The 17,665-nt window shown below is 44.5% G+C and overlaps 1 protein-coding gene across 1 annotated transcript; it reads right to left on the bottom strand.

Annotated features, from left to right (window-relative positions):
- Positions 1-15,463: 15,463 nt before the first annotated feature.
- Positions 15,464-17,229, bottom strand: LOC112891050 (NADH-ubiquinone oxidoreductase chain 6). The gene has a single exon (XM_025957950.1). The coding sequence runs from the start codon at positions 16,396-16,398 to the stop codon at positions 15,478-15,480; it is 921 nt and encodes a 306-aa protein (XP_025813735.1). The 5' UTR covers positions 16,399-17,229; the 3' UTR covers positions 15,464-15,477.
- Between the last annotated feature and the right edge of the window lie 436 nt (positions 17,230-17,665).

Raw genomic sequence — 17,665 nt, 5'->3', positions numbered from 1 at the left:
CATGCCAATCATAGACTTTGGTCAAGTGCAAGTGAGTGTAGTGAATGGATGTCCTTGAGTGGTTTTTGACTCTAGCTTCTTTCATCTTTCCCCTCTCTTCTCTTTTTTTACTCGAGCAAGATGGTTTCTCACTCGCTTTCTTTTTCTTTCAGGAGGATGAAGAGTTTGCTTGAGAACCACATTTGATGGACTTTGTTCGATGGACGTGTACATGTATGACCAAAGTACTAGGATGTATGACATGTCTCAAGAGGCAACGATGTTTGATCAAGCTCAAAATGTAGAAGATAGCTATGTGGGCTCAAAACTGTATCATGTATGGCTCTAGATAGGACTTGGCAAGTTTGAGCATGAATGAGAGTTGCCTCACTTTTCCATTTTCAAAATAAATTTCTCCAAGTCTTTGAATCAGAAAGAGCATGACTCACATATCATTGTATCATGAATGTCAATAAGCAAAAGATCAAGTGATTCTATCATAAAGTTCTAAAGGCACAAAGTACTTGCATAAGAAATGAAACTTAGGCACCTTTGATAAACATGTGAGGATTTCACCTCTTTCTAAGTGTTTCATTCAAATTTTAATTCCATTAATTCAGGTACGAGTTTAAATGAAACCTAGACAAGGAAGGGATAAGGGGGTCACAAACCTCTGTGTCGAGCTGCATGGGTGCAGGAGGCCAACGGGTGGGGCCAGCCAGCCTGATGTAGGCTGGCCGGCCTGCAGTTGTGGCCTGAGGCTCAGGCTCAGGTTGCAAGCGTGCAGGCACGCTCCAGGACCCTGTTGCAACCTGCATTTGTTCATTATGGCACAGGTGTAGGCCGGAAGGCCTGTAGGAGGCCGCCCGGCCCCGGTTCACGTTGGGTTTTGCTCGTTTTCATCTAGGGACTCATTGACGTGTTGCTTGTTCGAATTCTTTGTGCACTTCAGTGTAATATCAGAACAGGGGTGTGGTTGGCACACAAGTGTGCACCAACCACAAGTGACAAGGCATGAACAAAGCAAACTTTATTTCATTCAAATTAAAATGGAGGTGCTGATGGAATACAAAAGATTAGAAAACAAAATTGAAAAGGAAAATAAATTCAGCACCTAAACCTAAAACTATTCTAGCCTACCACCCAATCTAATCCCTCGGGTCCGGGGCCCTATAGAGGTCCTCGTTCCCGGTTGCCTTGGCAAGGCGCCTGATCTTGGAGCACATTACCTTGTGGAGAGTATCGACCTTGTCATCAAGGTCCATCCTCTCGATCTCCGACTAGGCCACGCACTCATCCATATTATTCAGCTTTAACTTAAGCGTGGTGAGCTGCTCCCTTAGCTCCTTGATCTGGGCGCCCTCCTCCTCCTCCTCATCGCTGTTTGTGTACGCCCAGATCTTCGGAGGGCCATGGATCGGTGGTGGCGAACGAGTGCACCGCACCAACCTGGGGTTGGAGTCAACAGACTCCCTCTCCTTCCGATCCAAAGGAGGTGAGAGGACCATCCCAATGCCCACCATCTGCAGGACGGCGACGTGCATAACACGCCTTCCGAAGGGGATGGCACGAGGCACTTGCGGATCACCTTCCCAGGGCAAAGAACCCCTGCGGTTGGTCGTGTCGGCTCTTCGTGGGAGTGCGCGCATTGGCCCCCACATCTGGGCTCCTGGTGGGGGACCTCCCGTGAGACGAGGGCGAGCAGCGCAAAGGTGAGGCCGGCTGGCCAAGAGAGGACGTCAGCCATTTCAAATGGCTCGATGATGCGCACGCTGCTCGACGAAGCTCAGCTTTGATTGGATTTTGAGGGTGCCGAAGGGGAAATGTTGGCCTTGGTCACCGAATTCGGTGTCGTGGGGGTGGATTGCGAGGCCATTGCAAGGGATCTCGGAAAACTTAGAAGGTTTGAGGCTGGAGAGGCTGAGAGGGTTCTGGAGGAAGAAGGGGATGAGGCCTTTCAATTTAAAACGACACTCCTCTCCTCAATTCTCTCGGAAATACAAAAAGGATCCCGGATAAGATAGGTTTAAATTTGAAATTTTGAAACGGGCTCGGGCCAGGCGGGCTGGCCTGGGGGAGGCCGGCCGTCCCCACCTTGTCAGGTGTGGCTGTCGGCTTTCTCGAAGCTTCTCTCCCTCACTTCTATTTTTGGTATTTGGGTGCACAATAGGCTTGAAAGGGAAAGAAAAGAAAGGGAAGAAAAAGGAAAGAAATCTAGCCTAAGATGCGGCACGTTTAAGGTCCGACGATGATCATAAACAAAGGCTCTAGCTCAGATAACTCGTAGATGTCTATTTCTTCAAGTTCTGGTATTTCAGGCTCAAAGAATATTTTCAATCGTTGGCCATTGGCCTTGAAAACATTCCCGTCATCATCCTGGAGGGTTATAGAGCCATGATCGGCGGCATTAACTACTAAGAAAGGCCCTTCCCACTTACTTCTAAGCTTACCATGACCAAACAAACGAATGCAGGAATTAAAGAGTAGTACCTTATCTCCCGCTTTGAAGTGCTTGGTCTTGATTCGCTTATTGTGCCATCGCTTGGTTTGCTCCTTGTAGAGCTTGGAGCTGTGGTAGGCCTTCTCCCTCCATTCATCCAACTCAACCAATTGAATTTGCCTTTTCACTCCGGCTGATTGGAGATCGATATTCCACCTCTTGACCGCCTAGTGGGATTTGAACTCAAGTTCAACTGGTAAATGGCAAGTTTTGCCGTAGACCAATTGGTACAGTGTCATTCCTATCAGCATCTTGAAATCTGTTCGATAAGCCCAAAGTGCCTTGAGTAGGTTGCTCTTCCATCCTTTCCCCATGGCATTTATTGTTTTTTGCAGAATGTTCTTGATTTGCTTGTTTGATATTTCTGCTTGGCCACTCAACTGGGATGGTATGGAGTTGCAATTTGGTGATCTACTTCCAACTCACTGAGATACTTCCTTAATGTCTTATCAATAAAGTATGAGCCTCCATCACTGATCACAACTCTAGGAACTCCAAAGCGAGGAAATATGATTTACTGGAACATTTTCTTTGAGTTCTTTGAGTCAGCCGCAATGTCGGGAAGTGCTTCAACCTATTTGGACATGTAGTTTGCTGCCACCAAGATGTACTCACACTATTCTGACAAGGGGAAAGGATCCATGAAGTCTATTCCCTATACGTCGAAGATCTCCACCTGAAGGTTGCTCTTCAGTGGCATAGCGTCTCAAGAATTGATATTCCCATGTTTCTGACATCTTGGGCATCGCCGCACGAACTCCTTAGTGTCTCCATACATGTTTGGCCAGAAGAATCGACTCTGCCAAACTTTAGCATGGGTCCGAAATGCTCCGTAGTGCCCTCCATATGGCAAGAAGTAACAACGCTCAAGAATCTTGTGGGTCTCACATTGCGGGATGCAGCAGTGGAGTAAACCATTAGCATAGACTTTGAATAGATAGGGGTCATCCCATAGGTGATATCTGCTGAAGTGAATCAACTTCTTTCTATCTTCTCCTGGAGGTATATATCCAGTCACCATATAATGGACTAAGTTTGCATACCATGGACTGGTTGTAGTGACCTTTAGAAGAGTATCATCTCTCAAGTAGTCATCAATCGGTAAGTCCGACCCTTTTACTTGCATCCTTGAGAGATGATCCGCCACACAATTGTCTGCTCCTTTCTTATCTCTTATTTCCAGATCAAATTCTTGTAGGAGCAAAATCCAACGGATGAGTTGTGGCTTAGCATCCTTCTTGGTCAAGAGGTACTTCAGTGCAGCATGATCCGTGTATACGATCACTTTGGCACCGACCAGGTAGGATCTGAACTTGTCAATGGTGAATACCACTGCTAGAAGTTCCTTCTCCATTGTTGCATAGTTCAAATAGGGTCCGGTCAATGTCTTACTTGCATAAGATATGGCATAATGTTGTTTATCTTTGCATTGACCCAGCATTGCACCGACGGTGTAGTCACTTGCATCGCACATGCTCTCGAATGGAAGACGTACGATGGGTGCAGAAATGAGTGCCTTCTTGAGGGTGTAGAAGGCTATGAGGCAACCTTCATCGAAGTTGAATGAGGTTTCTTGGGCAAGAAGACTTGTCAAAATTCTGGCTATATGGGAGAAATCCTTGATGAATCTCCTATAGAAACCAACATGCCATTGAAAACTTCAAACTCCCTTGACATTTGTCGGGGGTGGCAACTGTTCAATCACCTTGATCTTTGCCCGATCCACTTCTATCACTTTTTCTGACACTCTATGTTCGAGGACAATCCCTTCTCTAACCATGAAGTGACACTTTTCCCAATTAAGGACTAAGTGTGTTTCTTGGCACCTCTTGAGAAATTTGTCCAAATTCTCAAGGCACTCTTTAAAGTCTTCGCCATAGACTCAGAAATCATCCATGAATACTTCCATGATATTCTTGATCAGGTCAGAGAAGATCACCATCATACACCTTGGAAATGAAGCAGGTGCATTGCAAAGACCAATCGACATTCGCCTGTAGGCGAACGTGCCATAGGGACAAGTGAAGGTAGTCTTACTCTGGTCATCCAGATGAATAGGAATTTGATGATAACCAGAGTATCCATCGAGGTAGCAGAAGAATGATTGTTTTGCCAACTGTTCAAGCATCTCATCAATGAAGGGGAGAGGAAAGTCATCTTTCCGGTAGCCTTGTTAACATCCAGTAATCGGTGCACATCCACCATCCAGTAACTGTCCTCTGAGGTATGACCTCATTTCTCTCATTCTGGACTATTGTCATGGCTCTCTTCTTCGGAACAACTTGAACTAGGCTGATGTTCTCTTGACGGCTTATGGTTTGGCTCCATAGGAATGCGATGGGTGCATAAGTTGGGGCTGATCGCCTTCAAGTCTCATAGAGAATACCCAATGATGGATCGGTACTTCTCCAAGATTGGAATGAGTTGCCGAGTCTCACTCTCTATCAGCTTATCACTAGAGACTAGGAGGCATACTTTAAACTAGGAGACAGTGGCTTCAACTCAGGATGAGAAGGTTGCGGTTTTTCTTCTTCCTTAAGCTTACTCTTGCCATCTGGATCTGCTTACTGGGTGAAGTGAATGGCATCTTCTTTAATATTGCGCTGAGTTAACCCTTCTTGAATAATGCTTGTCACCTCTTCCACTAGGTCTTGCTCCAGTCTAGCTTCTGCAATGGTGTTGCATGAACAAACTAGGCTGACCGGGATTCTATCTTTGCCAACCTTAACCTCGAGGGTTGCTTGGTCTTTGTTTGGGTTGACAAGTGGCTCTATTGGCTGTCCGATCAAGATGAACTCTTCACCTTCAGGGATATCGAAGATGTGAAAATCCAGGAAGATCTGTATGATGCTACTCTGGATTTTGCTTCCTCTGTCCATTCCTTGCGAATAATCATAGTAAGACCCTCAATCTGTGGTGTGGCATCTGGAATGAACGCCTTAGATCTTGAGCATATGCACTTGTGCTCCTTCGGCATGGCTAAAACATTGCCGAGTTCCATAGACTCTTCTTCTATGAAGAGATCAGGGATGAACATTGGCATATCTTCTATGAGTGGCTCATAATCTGTGGACTTGGTTGGTTCGGTGATTCCTCTATGTATGGTGGAGGTGGAGAGGATGCAGCTGATAGGGTGTGAACTTGCTACTTCTCTTTGGGCTGATCAGTTGGCTCGAGTGGATCGTCAAACTCCCATGGGCTGAGTACTGTCAAGGACCTTCTCCAGAATGGTTCTTACTTCAGCCACTATCTTGTACATGACGGATTCCTTGAAGGTGACATTCATGAAATGCTCACTCTCCAGATTAAGACCACCAACAAAGTACCATGATAGAGACAAATGGGAATAACCGAACCACGTCTACAAAATGCCAGTACCATGCTGCTGCTTCAAAGCCAATGTGATGCTTCTTGGTCAGATGACCAAGATATTGGCGAATACCACATACGATCAAGAAAAGAGTACCTATAATCACATGAAAACCATGAAAGCCAGTTGCTAAGAAAAAGGTAGAACCATAAATACTATCCGAAATAGTGGAGGGTGCTTGGTAATATTCCATTCCTTGAAAGCCAGTGGATACTAGAGCTAGTGAAACGGTTGTTACTAAAGCGTAAACTGCTCGTTTTTCCTTCCCCGCGAGTATAGCATGATGAGCCCAAGTTACGGCTTCTCCGGATGAAGAGAGAATAGGGGTATTAAGAAGAGGGATTTTCCAAGGATCTAAGACCCCAATCCCTTTTGGGGGCCAAATATCTCCAATCTCTACCGTAGGTGCCAAAGAAGAATGAGAAGAAGCCTAAAAAAAAAGCAAAAAGGAACATAACCTCCGAGACTATGAAGAGAATAGAACCATATCGAGGTCCTAATTGTACAGCTTTTGTATGATGCCCTTCCAACGTGGATTCACGTAGAACATCCCGCCACCATACAAACATGGTATAAAGGAGAAATATTAGGCCCAAACTGAGAAGTGTTGCACCCCCTTGAAATGAGTGCATGTACATCACACCTCCTACAGTGGTTGCCAAAGCTCCGAGTGAAACCAAAATAGGCCATGGACTTGGATCTACCAAATGATAAGAATGCCTCTGAGATTCAATCATAAACCACTTTGTCCCGGTTGTATGTAAACCCCCTTCACCCCCATCCCCTAAAGTGGTAAAGAAGGAGGCTCTTCTTTGTCTTATTAGGACAAACAAATAGGAAGGGATAGTTCTTTCATTGCATTGATAGAAGTGAGACTATCAAAAGATCTCTCTATTTTTTAGAGAAAAGAGTTGGCGTGGGTTCTACCAACGAAACGAAGAAGTTTTTGATTGGTCTTTTTCATGCGGAACCCTCTCCGGTTCCGAGTTATGAGAAATTAGAAGTTGCCCCAAAAAAATATCTATATAGAGAGATTAGATTATTCCTTATTGATTAAATCCAATAAAACCGAGCAAAATGCCTCTCCGTATCCGTCAGCTTCTTCCAGAATTTCGGCGAAGCCGCTCTTGATGGAGAAGTGGAAGCTGCAGGGTCAGCGCCTGACCCCGATGCAAACATTTCGCCATGACCCCGCCCCCTAGTCTAGTCCCCTCCGCCGTCACCGGCATCCGGCTCAACCTCCTCCGCGGGAGGCTTTTTATTGAGATCCTGGTCCAGCCCATCATTCAAAAAGAAAGAAAAGAGATAAGTATCCCTAGCTTTCTCACAAGGCTGACAACATAAAGACACGACAATCGCATGCAGCCTCACATAATCAGAAAATAACAATGCGCACAAGCTTAACACTCATATATTTATATAGATAATATGGACATAAGATCCATAGGATCAAAATAAATATATGAGCCATTAATAAGATTAAGATAATCGAGCGCCATTTTCCAATAGAGGGAATCGATTCCACATTCGTGGAGGTTGTTGTATCAACATCCCCAAGGATGAATAGTGTAAAATCCCTAATCGGCCAGCTTGGAGGTAAGTCCCTGTCCGGAGAGAGGTAGAAAAGACGATAAAGTTCCGAGCAAATTCGCTCAAAATCTTCACCCAGATCTCTTTCATAGGTTGGGTTCAGACCAGGATGGTCTTCATAAATTCCAGTTTCTTCTCTCTGTGGAATCATCATACCATTACTATCAAGATTCGCAGCATTACTTGTATTAGATCCATCGGTTATTGTTCGAACTGAGCTGACGGTTTTATGAACGAAGCTATCAGTTGAGTTCAGGCTCAATTCATAAAATTGAAAGATATGGATCGGCCTTTGCAGATCCCCCGCGGAACTTGAAGAGAATTGGTCGAAACCGAATACATGGCATGGGCTTATTCCATGAATAGGAAGCATTGTACAATAATGTACATTGAAGCTCAGCTCCCAACCGAAAAGAGAAAGGAGACTTGGATTTTGGTCGGCGTTGGTTTTCCCAACGAAAAACAAGAACATTCAAACACGAACTTCCATGACAAGACAAAATGCTAGCTTCCCTGTAACTGTAACGCATACACTTCCGCGTTTGTCCCATTGATGAAGGCCAATGAGACTATTATACGAGTTTTCTGAGGAGCAACTTGAAATTTCTTCATGCAGCTCAAAAGCTCTAGCGGAATCGCCGCAGCATCCTGAGATTTGCATATTCTATATGTGACCACATCAGGGATTAACCCTGGATCTCTTAGCTCACTGAGGATTTCCTCAGCTGAAGATATGCGTCCAACTCTTGAACAGCTCTCACTTGACTTGGCCGATAGCTTAGATGACCGACCGTTAGGCATGGTTACCAATGATTTAACGGTGGGCCTCTTGTTTGGTGAGCCAACCGGCTTCACCCGAGTCTGAAGGCCACAAAGAGGAGTCCCTGCTGGCATTTGCACCACCTTTTGTGCCATTTGACCTGCGGGAAATGTCAGTCTTTTTCTTTGATAGAAAGAAGTAGTGCTTCAATTTAGGACTTACCTCTTCAAAAGCTGGAGGAAGAGGCTTCAGTATCAGCTTACTACTTTATCTACTTGATGAAAGCAACAAAGAGACTTTGCTATACCATCATTTGCTTTGTTCATACTTTGACTGGTCCACTTAGGCAAGCCGGGTGAGGAATCTCCTCCGATATCCATAGTGAAATCTTCGATTAACGAGTTGTCTTGGGCTTTGGGATGGCTTTTGGGCCTTCCTTTTCCTTTCCTTATAGTAGATCATCTTTGTTTTCACTGAAGACCTACCTACTCTCTTGTCCTTTCCCACGTAAATCGAAAAGGTTGAATGTGCTGTAGCTCAAGAAAGAACGTGAGTCTTACTTACTTCAATTTCAATGCGGCATTCTTAAGGTCTCTTACAGAGAAGATTCTTGCCGGGCCCTTATCACTTCTGGTTCATCAAGATAGGCTGGATAGTGGCGCATCTCCATTTCTTCCATTTGCTGTCCAGAAAACTACTGCTTTCAAGCCTACGTGCGCAGGAGCGCACTTCCGTTTTCTACTTCTACGCCAGGTCGATGTTCAAAAAGAACCAAATATCATAGATTGTTCATGTCATGAAAAAGAACTTGTCAACATGATAGATAGACTTCATCTTACAGAAAAGATAAGAAAAGCAAAGCGGGAAGGGTCCCAAAGAGCTTATTTTGGGCTCTATTCCCGAGGCATACTCAGATAGATAGAGAGGTGTCAGGCTAGCTTTCAAACAATCTCAGCAGAAAACATCTATCTAAATTATCACACGTCCCCATTTTCTTGGTCTTTTTTCTTGCACCAGGCTTGCTTACCTAAGAAACAAGTAAAAAATAGGATTTTAAACAGGCCTGCGTAAGGCACTTTCAAAAGCTTGATCCCACTCCCGGCTAAATAACCTTCTTTCTTTACTCTCGTTCACGTTTATGGTAGAGTCATTCTATCTCTATAAAGCAACTGCTTTACAACCTACTATGCCTAGAGCCTCGAGTGTATGAAGCTGATTGGAAGGATGGGAGAGAACAATGAATGGTACTAGGCTTTCTACCAACGGTGAACCATAAATAGCAAAGATCGAGCCAGGTTAAACAGATCAAGGGAATCGGAGCAAGAATTTCTTATGGTGGGTGAAAGGGTCTATCTAAAACTTCAACCTCATAAACAAATCACAGTGCCAGGAAAAAGGCAACACAAACTGAGCCGTACTATGTCCATTTGAAATTCTAGATAAGATTGGAACTTTGGCTTATCGATGGTACATCCTATTTTCCACGTGTCTCAATTAAAGAAGAAATAAGGCCAAAATGCGGTGATCACTCCAGAATTCCCTCTTACGGGACCAGAAGGCGAGTTTCAAGCCGAGCCAGTGCCATCATTAGAAAGTCCAGCCATTTTTGTTTAAGCCAGTTCAAGTTAGGGCAAGGAGGAAAGGAAGAGAGTAATGCAAGGATGTAAAGAATGAGGCGCTAGAACATACTGGCCCGCAGGCTTCCAACTTGACACCGCTTCGCTACTTTTCGAAAGCAGATCGATGGAAGTTGCTTGTACGAGATTGCGCCTCCCGGCTGGAAACTCCAATGGAATTTTCGGTAAATGAAAGCAAAGCGAAGCTTTACGACCAAGGAGAGATAAGCATATTTTATGAATGATAGAAGGAGTGCTCCCCGAGCACAGGCTCGCTTGGAAGGATAGAGCGCCGCAAGACAAGATGGCATATTGAAGGGAAGGCTATGAAAAGAATTCTTGTCTCTCAAACACTTGGCATACTAATACGAGCCGCATACTTGAATTTTAGTGACATATTGGAGGAAAGGAGATTATTGGAATACTAGAGGGAGTTACGCCCATAAGAACTGCTGGCTGTAAACACGACTTGCTCTGCTCCTCCTAAAACCCTTTTCGATAGTAAGATAGGTATAGATCAAAAGGGCATAGAAGGGCAAGCATGGACCAAATAATACACATTCTCTGTCTAGATAGACGATTTCTTCTTTCATTTCAACTCAAATGAAAGCACTTTCTTTCGAGCTTATTTGCTTAAGCTGTAAAGAAAAGAGCAAAGAAATTCCAACATAAACTGACACTATAGGATCCTCTAAGCCTTTCGATAGAACCCCTAAGTAGGGAAGGTACTAACTGAAAAGAAACTAAAAAATAGCACTACTAACATAGGCAAGTTTGTAGAGCTTGAAAAACTCTACAACTTTCATTTTGGACTTTTCCTCATTTGATCTTTGGATCAGTGAGAATTTTTAGTTTTCTAAAAAAACCCTTGAACTTTCCAAGTTTTCCAAATCAGCCCTTGGATTTCTTTTCCCCTTCTTCTACCTCTGCACCCTCTGCTCTGCTGCTACCTGCTCTGTCGCCGGCGCAGGACCTCCCCCCTGGCCGCTGCCCTGCTCTCGCCGCCGTTCAGCTCCTGCCCACCCTCCCCCCATGCGTCCCCCTACTCCTGCCGCCGCTGTAGCCCTTCCCCGGTGTCTTCCTGTGCGCGCGCCACGGTGCTCCCGAGCGCTCGCCGGCCGCCACCTCGCCGCCCGCCGTTCTGGGTGCAGCCGTGCCCATTCCTTTCTACTCCCTTTTCCCTCGCTTCTGCAAAGCAAGCGTTGTCATAAACCCGACCACACTCTCCCTTCCTTCAGTTGCATTGCTCTGTCCTCTTCCTTGCGATCACCAAGCACCGAGCCGCCACCGCACATCCCTCGCCGAAATTCACCGTGTTCTCTCCACCCCATCCCAATTCTCTCAGCCAGTCGCTTCGCCACCTCCCCCACTAGCCCTCCGACCGGAGCTGGTCCAACCCCGGCCTCCCCTTCGCCGGAATCGCTCCCAGCCCGAGCCGCCTTTCACCGGAGCCGCCGAGCCCGACCTCACCGTCGGTAGCTCTCTCCGCCTGATCTCCGATTCTCCCAGGTACACAGATCGACTCCCCACCTTCCACTGGTGCTCATGCGCGCTTCCTTTGCCCGCGTTCGCCGGCCCTTCGCCGGGAACGCCAGAGCTCCGATGCGGCCGCCGCACCTTCTCGTCGACGGCCAAGTTCCACTGCCACCCTTCAAGCGTACCCCCTTCCGGTGTACTCACCGAGTCCCGTAGGTCGTGCTTAGCCCATCCTCCTCGCCGGAAAGCTCACCGCCAGCGAGAACACCACCAAAGCCGACCGGCCGGCCGTCGCTAAGGTCGGGTAGGGACCCATTTGCAATTAGAGTTCTTATCCCAGGGGCCCCAGCGCAAAGATACTGAAGACCCCCCCTAAGTGCTTTGTTATTTCATGTGATACTGCTGCTGTCTTGTAAAATTCATAACAAACTGTAGAAAAATCCAAAAATTACAAACTAGATTTTAAATTCTACAACTTTTGTTAAATGAGTTTGGTTTGAATCTAAATATTTTTAAATCTATTTTAAATCTAAGATAAGGGAGTATAATGTCCATAGCTCCTACATGTTGACTTTGTTGATTGTGATTTTTGATATGCAATTTCTATAAATGATGTATGAATTGATGTGGAATTTTCAAACCTAATTCTGTTTTATAACTTAAATTCTTTTAAGTTAATCAATTCAATCTGTTTTGAAATAGAATTAGCTAAGCATACCCTTTAAAGCTTAACTAATTAGGTCTCTTGGTCATAATCTATTAGGTATGCAAGTGATTTATGATTAGATGTTCAAAACTTTATAACTCTATTTACCCAAAGTTTAAATTCAAATTTAAATTTGAATTTAAACTTAAAATATATTTTAATGCTTGTTTTTAGTTAATTCAATGATGTAGTCCTAAGTTTAACATAAGTTATAAGTTAAGGCTAAAATTTCCTTTGTCTCGGCAGTTCTTGAGTGTTAACCCTTTAAAGTGTAATTTTGCTGTGAATTAAATGAAAGAGTGTACCTTCCTTAATTCTATATTTTTGCATATCATGTAGAACCGTTTACTCTCGTCGACGGTGACTACGAGCTAATCTCGGATCCAGCCGTAGAAGTTTCCGAAGGCCCCGAGAGCACCGTCGAAGGTCTAACTGAAGCTCCGAACCAAAGTTCGGAAAACCTTGATCCTACTGCCCCCAACCCTACACAAGAAGGTAAGCCCCGGACATAACCCACTATTTTAATTACACTGCAATCTATATCTATTTATGTAATTCCATGCATTAAGTTCTTAGGAATTGCTTGAAACCCTAGTTGCATTTCCCTAGGAACCAATGTATTGAATATTAGCACTTGAGTCCGACTAGCTGCTATGCTAATAGGACCGGTAGAAGTCGGGTGATTCCCTGTCACTCGTGCGATATAGGAGTTGTAAGGTTTACATTCCTGTTATCATTATAAGGAGGATGGACGGGAGTTTTGTGAGGTATCATGGTTGAGATGATACCCCGTCTGTGTTGTTGAATTTGATAAGGTCGCAGTGTGTGGTAGTGCGGGTTAAGCGTTTGAAAGTACTAACCACATGCCGCGAAATATGGTAAGCGGTAAGCCTAGTAACCAATCGGCCCGAGGAGTGGACATATCTCCCACCACTCGTCTTGCTTCTTCTGGTTACTTAGTTCAACGTGTGGGAATACGTGTTGCGAGGGCAACCAGGAGTACGGACATGTAGTCGCGCTACAGGCGTACGTCTTGCACTTTGGAAGTGCGTATGGTCCTGCAGTCGCTTGTGGTGGCTCTGATCCACGAGTCGGAATGAAAGGCAAACGGTTGCTTCGGAACGACCCTTTGGTGTTCCAAGCGTGTGAGTTAGGTTTATACTTGCAAGGTTGAATTCGATTTAGAATCGTGCGCTTCTCATGAAGATTGAGACTGCTTGATCCCTTTACCACATGGAGTAACAAGAGAAATTTCATAATTATCAAGAATGATGTTTGACCAAAGATTATACCATGCTTGCTTAGATATATGTGCCTACCTAGAATGGATAATCAACTAGAACCTGAAAGCTAAAAACTGAAAATAAGGATCTACTCTTTGTTGCTTTTCAGCTGAAAACTAAACCCAGAACCATTACAAGCCTTCATAAGTCTAGTTACATGGCTATGTATTCCATGAACGGGTAAGCCTTGCTGAGTATTAGAATACTCAGCCTTGCCTTATAACTTTTATTCAGGTAATCCTCCTGACGACTCAGCTCTACCTGTACCGTGGCCCTATCCTCTGCCTGATGGTTGGTCCGTGGAGTGGGACCCATCCCCGACCAACGCAGACCCCTCCGAGTGATGTCATGCAAGGGCAAGCGTGACATCTGTACTGACAACGTGTACAATGTCATACTTTAAACTCTGCTGCATGACCTGAAACTTATGTCTGTTTTGTAATAATTCCCCTGGTTGGGAAAGTTATGTCACTTTTAAATACTCATGTAATATATCTGTCTGTGATGTAAATTGTGCTGGCATTTGTATCTCTGGACTTGCCTTCGTACGGGGTACCTTGTTTGATCCTGCATTCGGTGGTTTTTCGGGACGTTACCCGACAGGCCAAGGGATTATACCGTTTGAAGCACGTTGGAGCCCGCAGAAGTGGACTCACGTACTTGAACCGGTGTAATTCGAGTTGGTTCTGCCACAATTCACATCCAAGATAGAAAGAGAAGGCAATTCAAACCTAATGGCCAAACATTACGAATCCAAGACAGAAAGACTTATAGCCATAAAAAAATAACAAGAGAATGAAAACAACTCCATATTCAACTGGCCTGCCTCTCTGATCTACTATCCACCTACCAAGGAAGTACCACTGAAGACTGGCTTCTCCAACCTTCCACCCGATCCTGGGCGATCCCGGATCGACAAGCCGACGGTGTGGATTCCCTATATATGGATGGTAGGAACGCTTCAACTGCAGAGCCCTGAATGCGTCAGTGAGGTTCTCTCTATGAGAGAAAGAGAGGTTGCTAATCTTGGATCAGACGGCGTGTTGGTATTATTGATAAGGCTTGGATTAGCAAATTATCACTGCTTGAGTTTAGGTATTCGAAATAGCGAAATACATAAATTATCGTACTAAAGTAAGTATGTCTCCAACTTATCTTGAGCCATCAGTCAGATTGAATGCAGCGCCCTGCCGACAGTTCCTGACCTCTGTTCCTATGGGGGAAAGAAGGTGTGGCTTTGGACACCAAACTCTTCCATGACGCCCTTCTTCTTATAGCATAGGTAAGTGATCAATACAGACAAAAATCACACCCATTGGATCCATCCTGATATGATTGGGTGATTTGCACGTTCCCCTAAGAACAAGCACACACACTAAATCCTTAAAAGAAAGATAGATGCTCATCTTCACACTGATAGCTGAATTCAAAAGGCTAACGAAGAGATATCCTGAAAGCTTGAAGAATGAAATGCTTCACTTAGAATACTAAGACAACCAGACACTTTACTTCAGGCTTTGATCTGCCACTTACAGAACTATTTTGCTCTCTTTGGTGAAAGGCTCCTGGAAGAAAGGCTCCTGCTTGTGTGCTTCAAGAGGAGAATGGATCAAATCCATAGTAAATGGAACTTCACCCATTTCAATGACCTCGGGAACTTATCTATTCCTATTTTTACTCAGATTTTCATTTGCTGCTACGTGAAAGCAATTCATCTAACTAACTGCACCTTCTCTTTAATATCCCTCCCTCAACCTGTTACTGCTACTGGCTTCCAAACTACCGTCCAACCAAAATCAAGTGAAAGAGGCCCCTCCTTCCCACTATTCTTTCCCCACCAAACCAACAAGTAGTAGGTTGGTGGGCCTCGGTATCTCTTTTCCTATGAGATCCCTACACCAAGAAATATGACTTTTTATGCATGCGATCAGAAAATGAATGAGATCAGAAAGGCCATCATTGGGGCAAACAATGCAATAGCTTCGGTGAGAGCAAAGCCCAAAATAGCATAACCAAATGATTGTTTAGCCAATGAAGGATTTCGCACCACGGAATGAATCGAGGAATTGAGGACGTTTCCAATACCGACAGTAGCTCCCGCTAAAGCAATTGTAGCAGCTCCGGCACCTATTGATTTAGCTCCTTCTATAACATGTCGAGTCATGGAGACTTGACATTGTTTCACGCTTTTCCATCGCTACTCTTCTGCCTGCTTGTGCAGGGCCGCTATGATATTCTTAATATCCAGCGGTGACAAGATGTCGAGTAGAATTATGTCTCTAGGAAAAGAGTGAACTAAGAATAGGATCTCCCTGGGTTCAAGCACCTCTAGAAGCTTGTCGATATGATCCTTTAACCCAGGGAAGTTTTTATAGTCAGAGTGCTCCAACGAAAAGGATTCAAATTCCTCCTTTTTGTTGGATGACCCGCCCTCCGCTTTGGAGGAGAAGCACCTTTTGTTCTGAATAGTCGTCCTCCTCATTATAGTCCTCCTAGAATCCAAGGCATTTCGTCGGAATACATCCTGTCTTTTCACCTTTGTAGTCCTATGCATAGTCGGTACTATAGCCCCAATCATAGCTACTAATAAAATTAGACTAGAAACCAAAAACCAGACGGAATAGTAGGTATAAAGTAAATTGCCCAATGTTTCCAAATTAGTCCAACTTCGTACCTTTCCAGCATAAACCATATATCTCAGAGAGGTCGTATTTCTGTGGGTTGGTAGTAATGGAATGGTTTCATTATCTAAAATGAAGAACATTTCCCACCAAAAGATCAGTCCAATAATACCACTCACTGGTAAATAGCGCAATACTTCTTCGTGAATCTCCACTATTTGAATATTGAACATCATAACCACGAATAGGAATGAAACAGCAATAGCTCCTATATGAACTACTGGGAAGATCATAGCGGAGAAGTCGAGACCTAACAAAATAAGTAAACCAGAAGTGTCGCAAAAGACTAGGATGGGAAACAAAATGGAATGTACCGGATTTTTAGCACGTACAACCATCAAACCAGAGACCAAAGCAGGGCTCAACAAAACAGAAAGTATCATGGTACGTCGTCCTTCCTTGAAATGGAACTTGAATGCTGGAGCAAGAAGACGCATTCAAGTCGATCTATTACAACCAGCGCAGTTGTTCGTATTTCATTTTCTTCTTCCAAGTTGACGCTCTTCTTATAAAAGAAAGCACTCACTAAATTACTTACTGAATCTCGTCTTTCTCTCGATGCCGAGAATTTTGGACGTGTCCGGGTTGATCAGAGGTTCGGCTTGCTTCTCCCCCACCCTTGCCTATGAAATGGATAACCCTTGCAGCCATAGAAGCTGGATTTTAAGGGCTTCTATCATTATCTCATTGGATTGCCCCTTCTCCATTAATATGCAATAGGCGTAGGCGAGAATGTTGATATCGGTCAAATCCGGACTGATCGTCCTTGAAATTACAGTCCTCGCAAGCTCCACCCAGGAGTGCCCCCCTGGAAGTGATTCAATGGCTTGTTGATCAAAAAATCGAAATTCGAGGACATGCGCAATTTCCTCGAGATATCGATTGACATTCAAGGAGTCGACATTCTCATTTGGAAGAAGCTGAGCTCTTTGCCATATTCCCAGATGCGACGGGGAATGGGTTCCTGGGTGAGTGAAGGAACACTCCATCTGTGGAGTGCGAAAACGAATAGGATCCCAATACCGACAGCAGCTCCAACTGAAGCAATTGAAGCTAGGTCGATATTCTTATGGAAAAAATAAGAAATGACTTCCTTCATTTTTCTAGGTGTCACCTTAGTTTCACTTCTTGCTCTAAGCAGAAAGACTTATCTGAAATCGCAGGTGGTTTTTTACCAAGAAAGGCATAGGAATAAATAGGCTTTATCATTTAGTGCAATGCAGAAGGCACTACCATCTTTGATGAGCACTGTGGTTCGGGTCACAGCTATGATGTTACTATACGTCATTTTGCTAGTCAGGTGCGAGGTAGAGCATGCCTTTGAATTAGTAGTCACATCGGTGCGGATACCAGACCTTCGATCAAGGACCGGGGCAAGCGGAATTGGAAGGAGAAGCAGCTCAGCGCACTAGAGTAGAATTCCAAGAAAGTAAGCAAGCGCACTAGATTAGACAGTAGCAAATAGCGAACCGAACCTTCTACTCTGTCAGTCTACACGCAGAGGAAGAGGGCACTAGTAGCCTTATCACGTCAGGTAGCTTGCTATCCGAACAACTATGATATATGCCACTTCGCTACAACTACTACGCCTATGGGCAAAGATCACTTGAAGATAGAGAGTCATGGGCATCTATCAAGTACTGGAGGCAAGCTCGTCAACTAGTACATAGCCATAGCATAGCTATGATGAGTCCAAGGTTTACG

The sequence above is a fragment of the Panicum hallii genome, chromosome 4 (assembly GCF_002211085.1).
Source record: "Panicum hallii strain FIL2 chromosome 4, PHallii_v3.1, whole genome shotgun sequence".
NCBI lineage: Eukaryota > Viridiplantae > Streptophyta > Magnoliopsida > Poales > Poaceae > Panicum > Panicum hallii.
The sequence above is the reverse complement of the archived record's forward strand: the minus strand, read 5'-3'. Positions and strand labels throughout refer to the sequence as shown.

Bases quoted from the DNA above. Each gene is read 5' to 3' on its own strand.
- LOC112891050 (XM_025957950.1), bottom strand. From the start codon at position 16,398: ATGCGTCTTCTTGCTCCAGCATTCAAGTTCCATTTCAAGGAAGGACGA.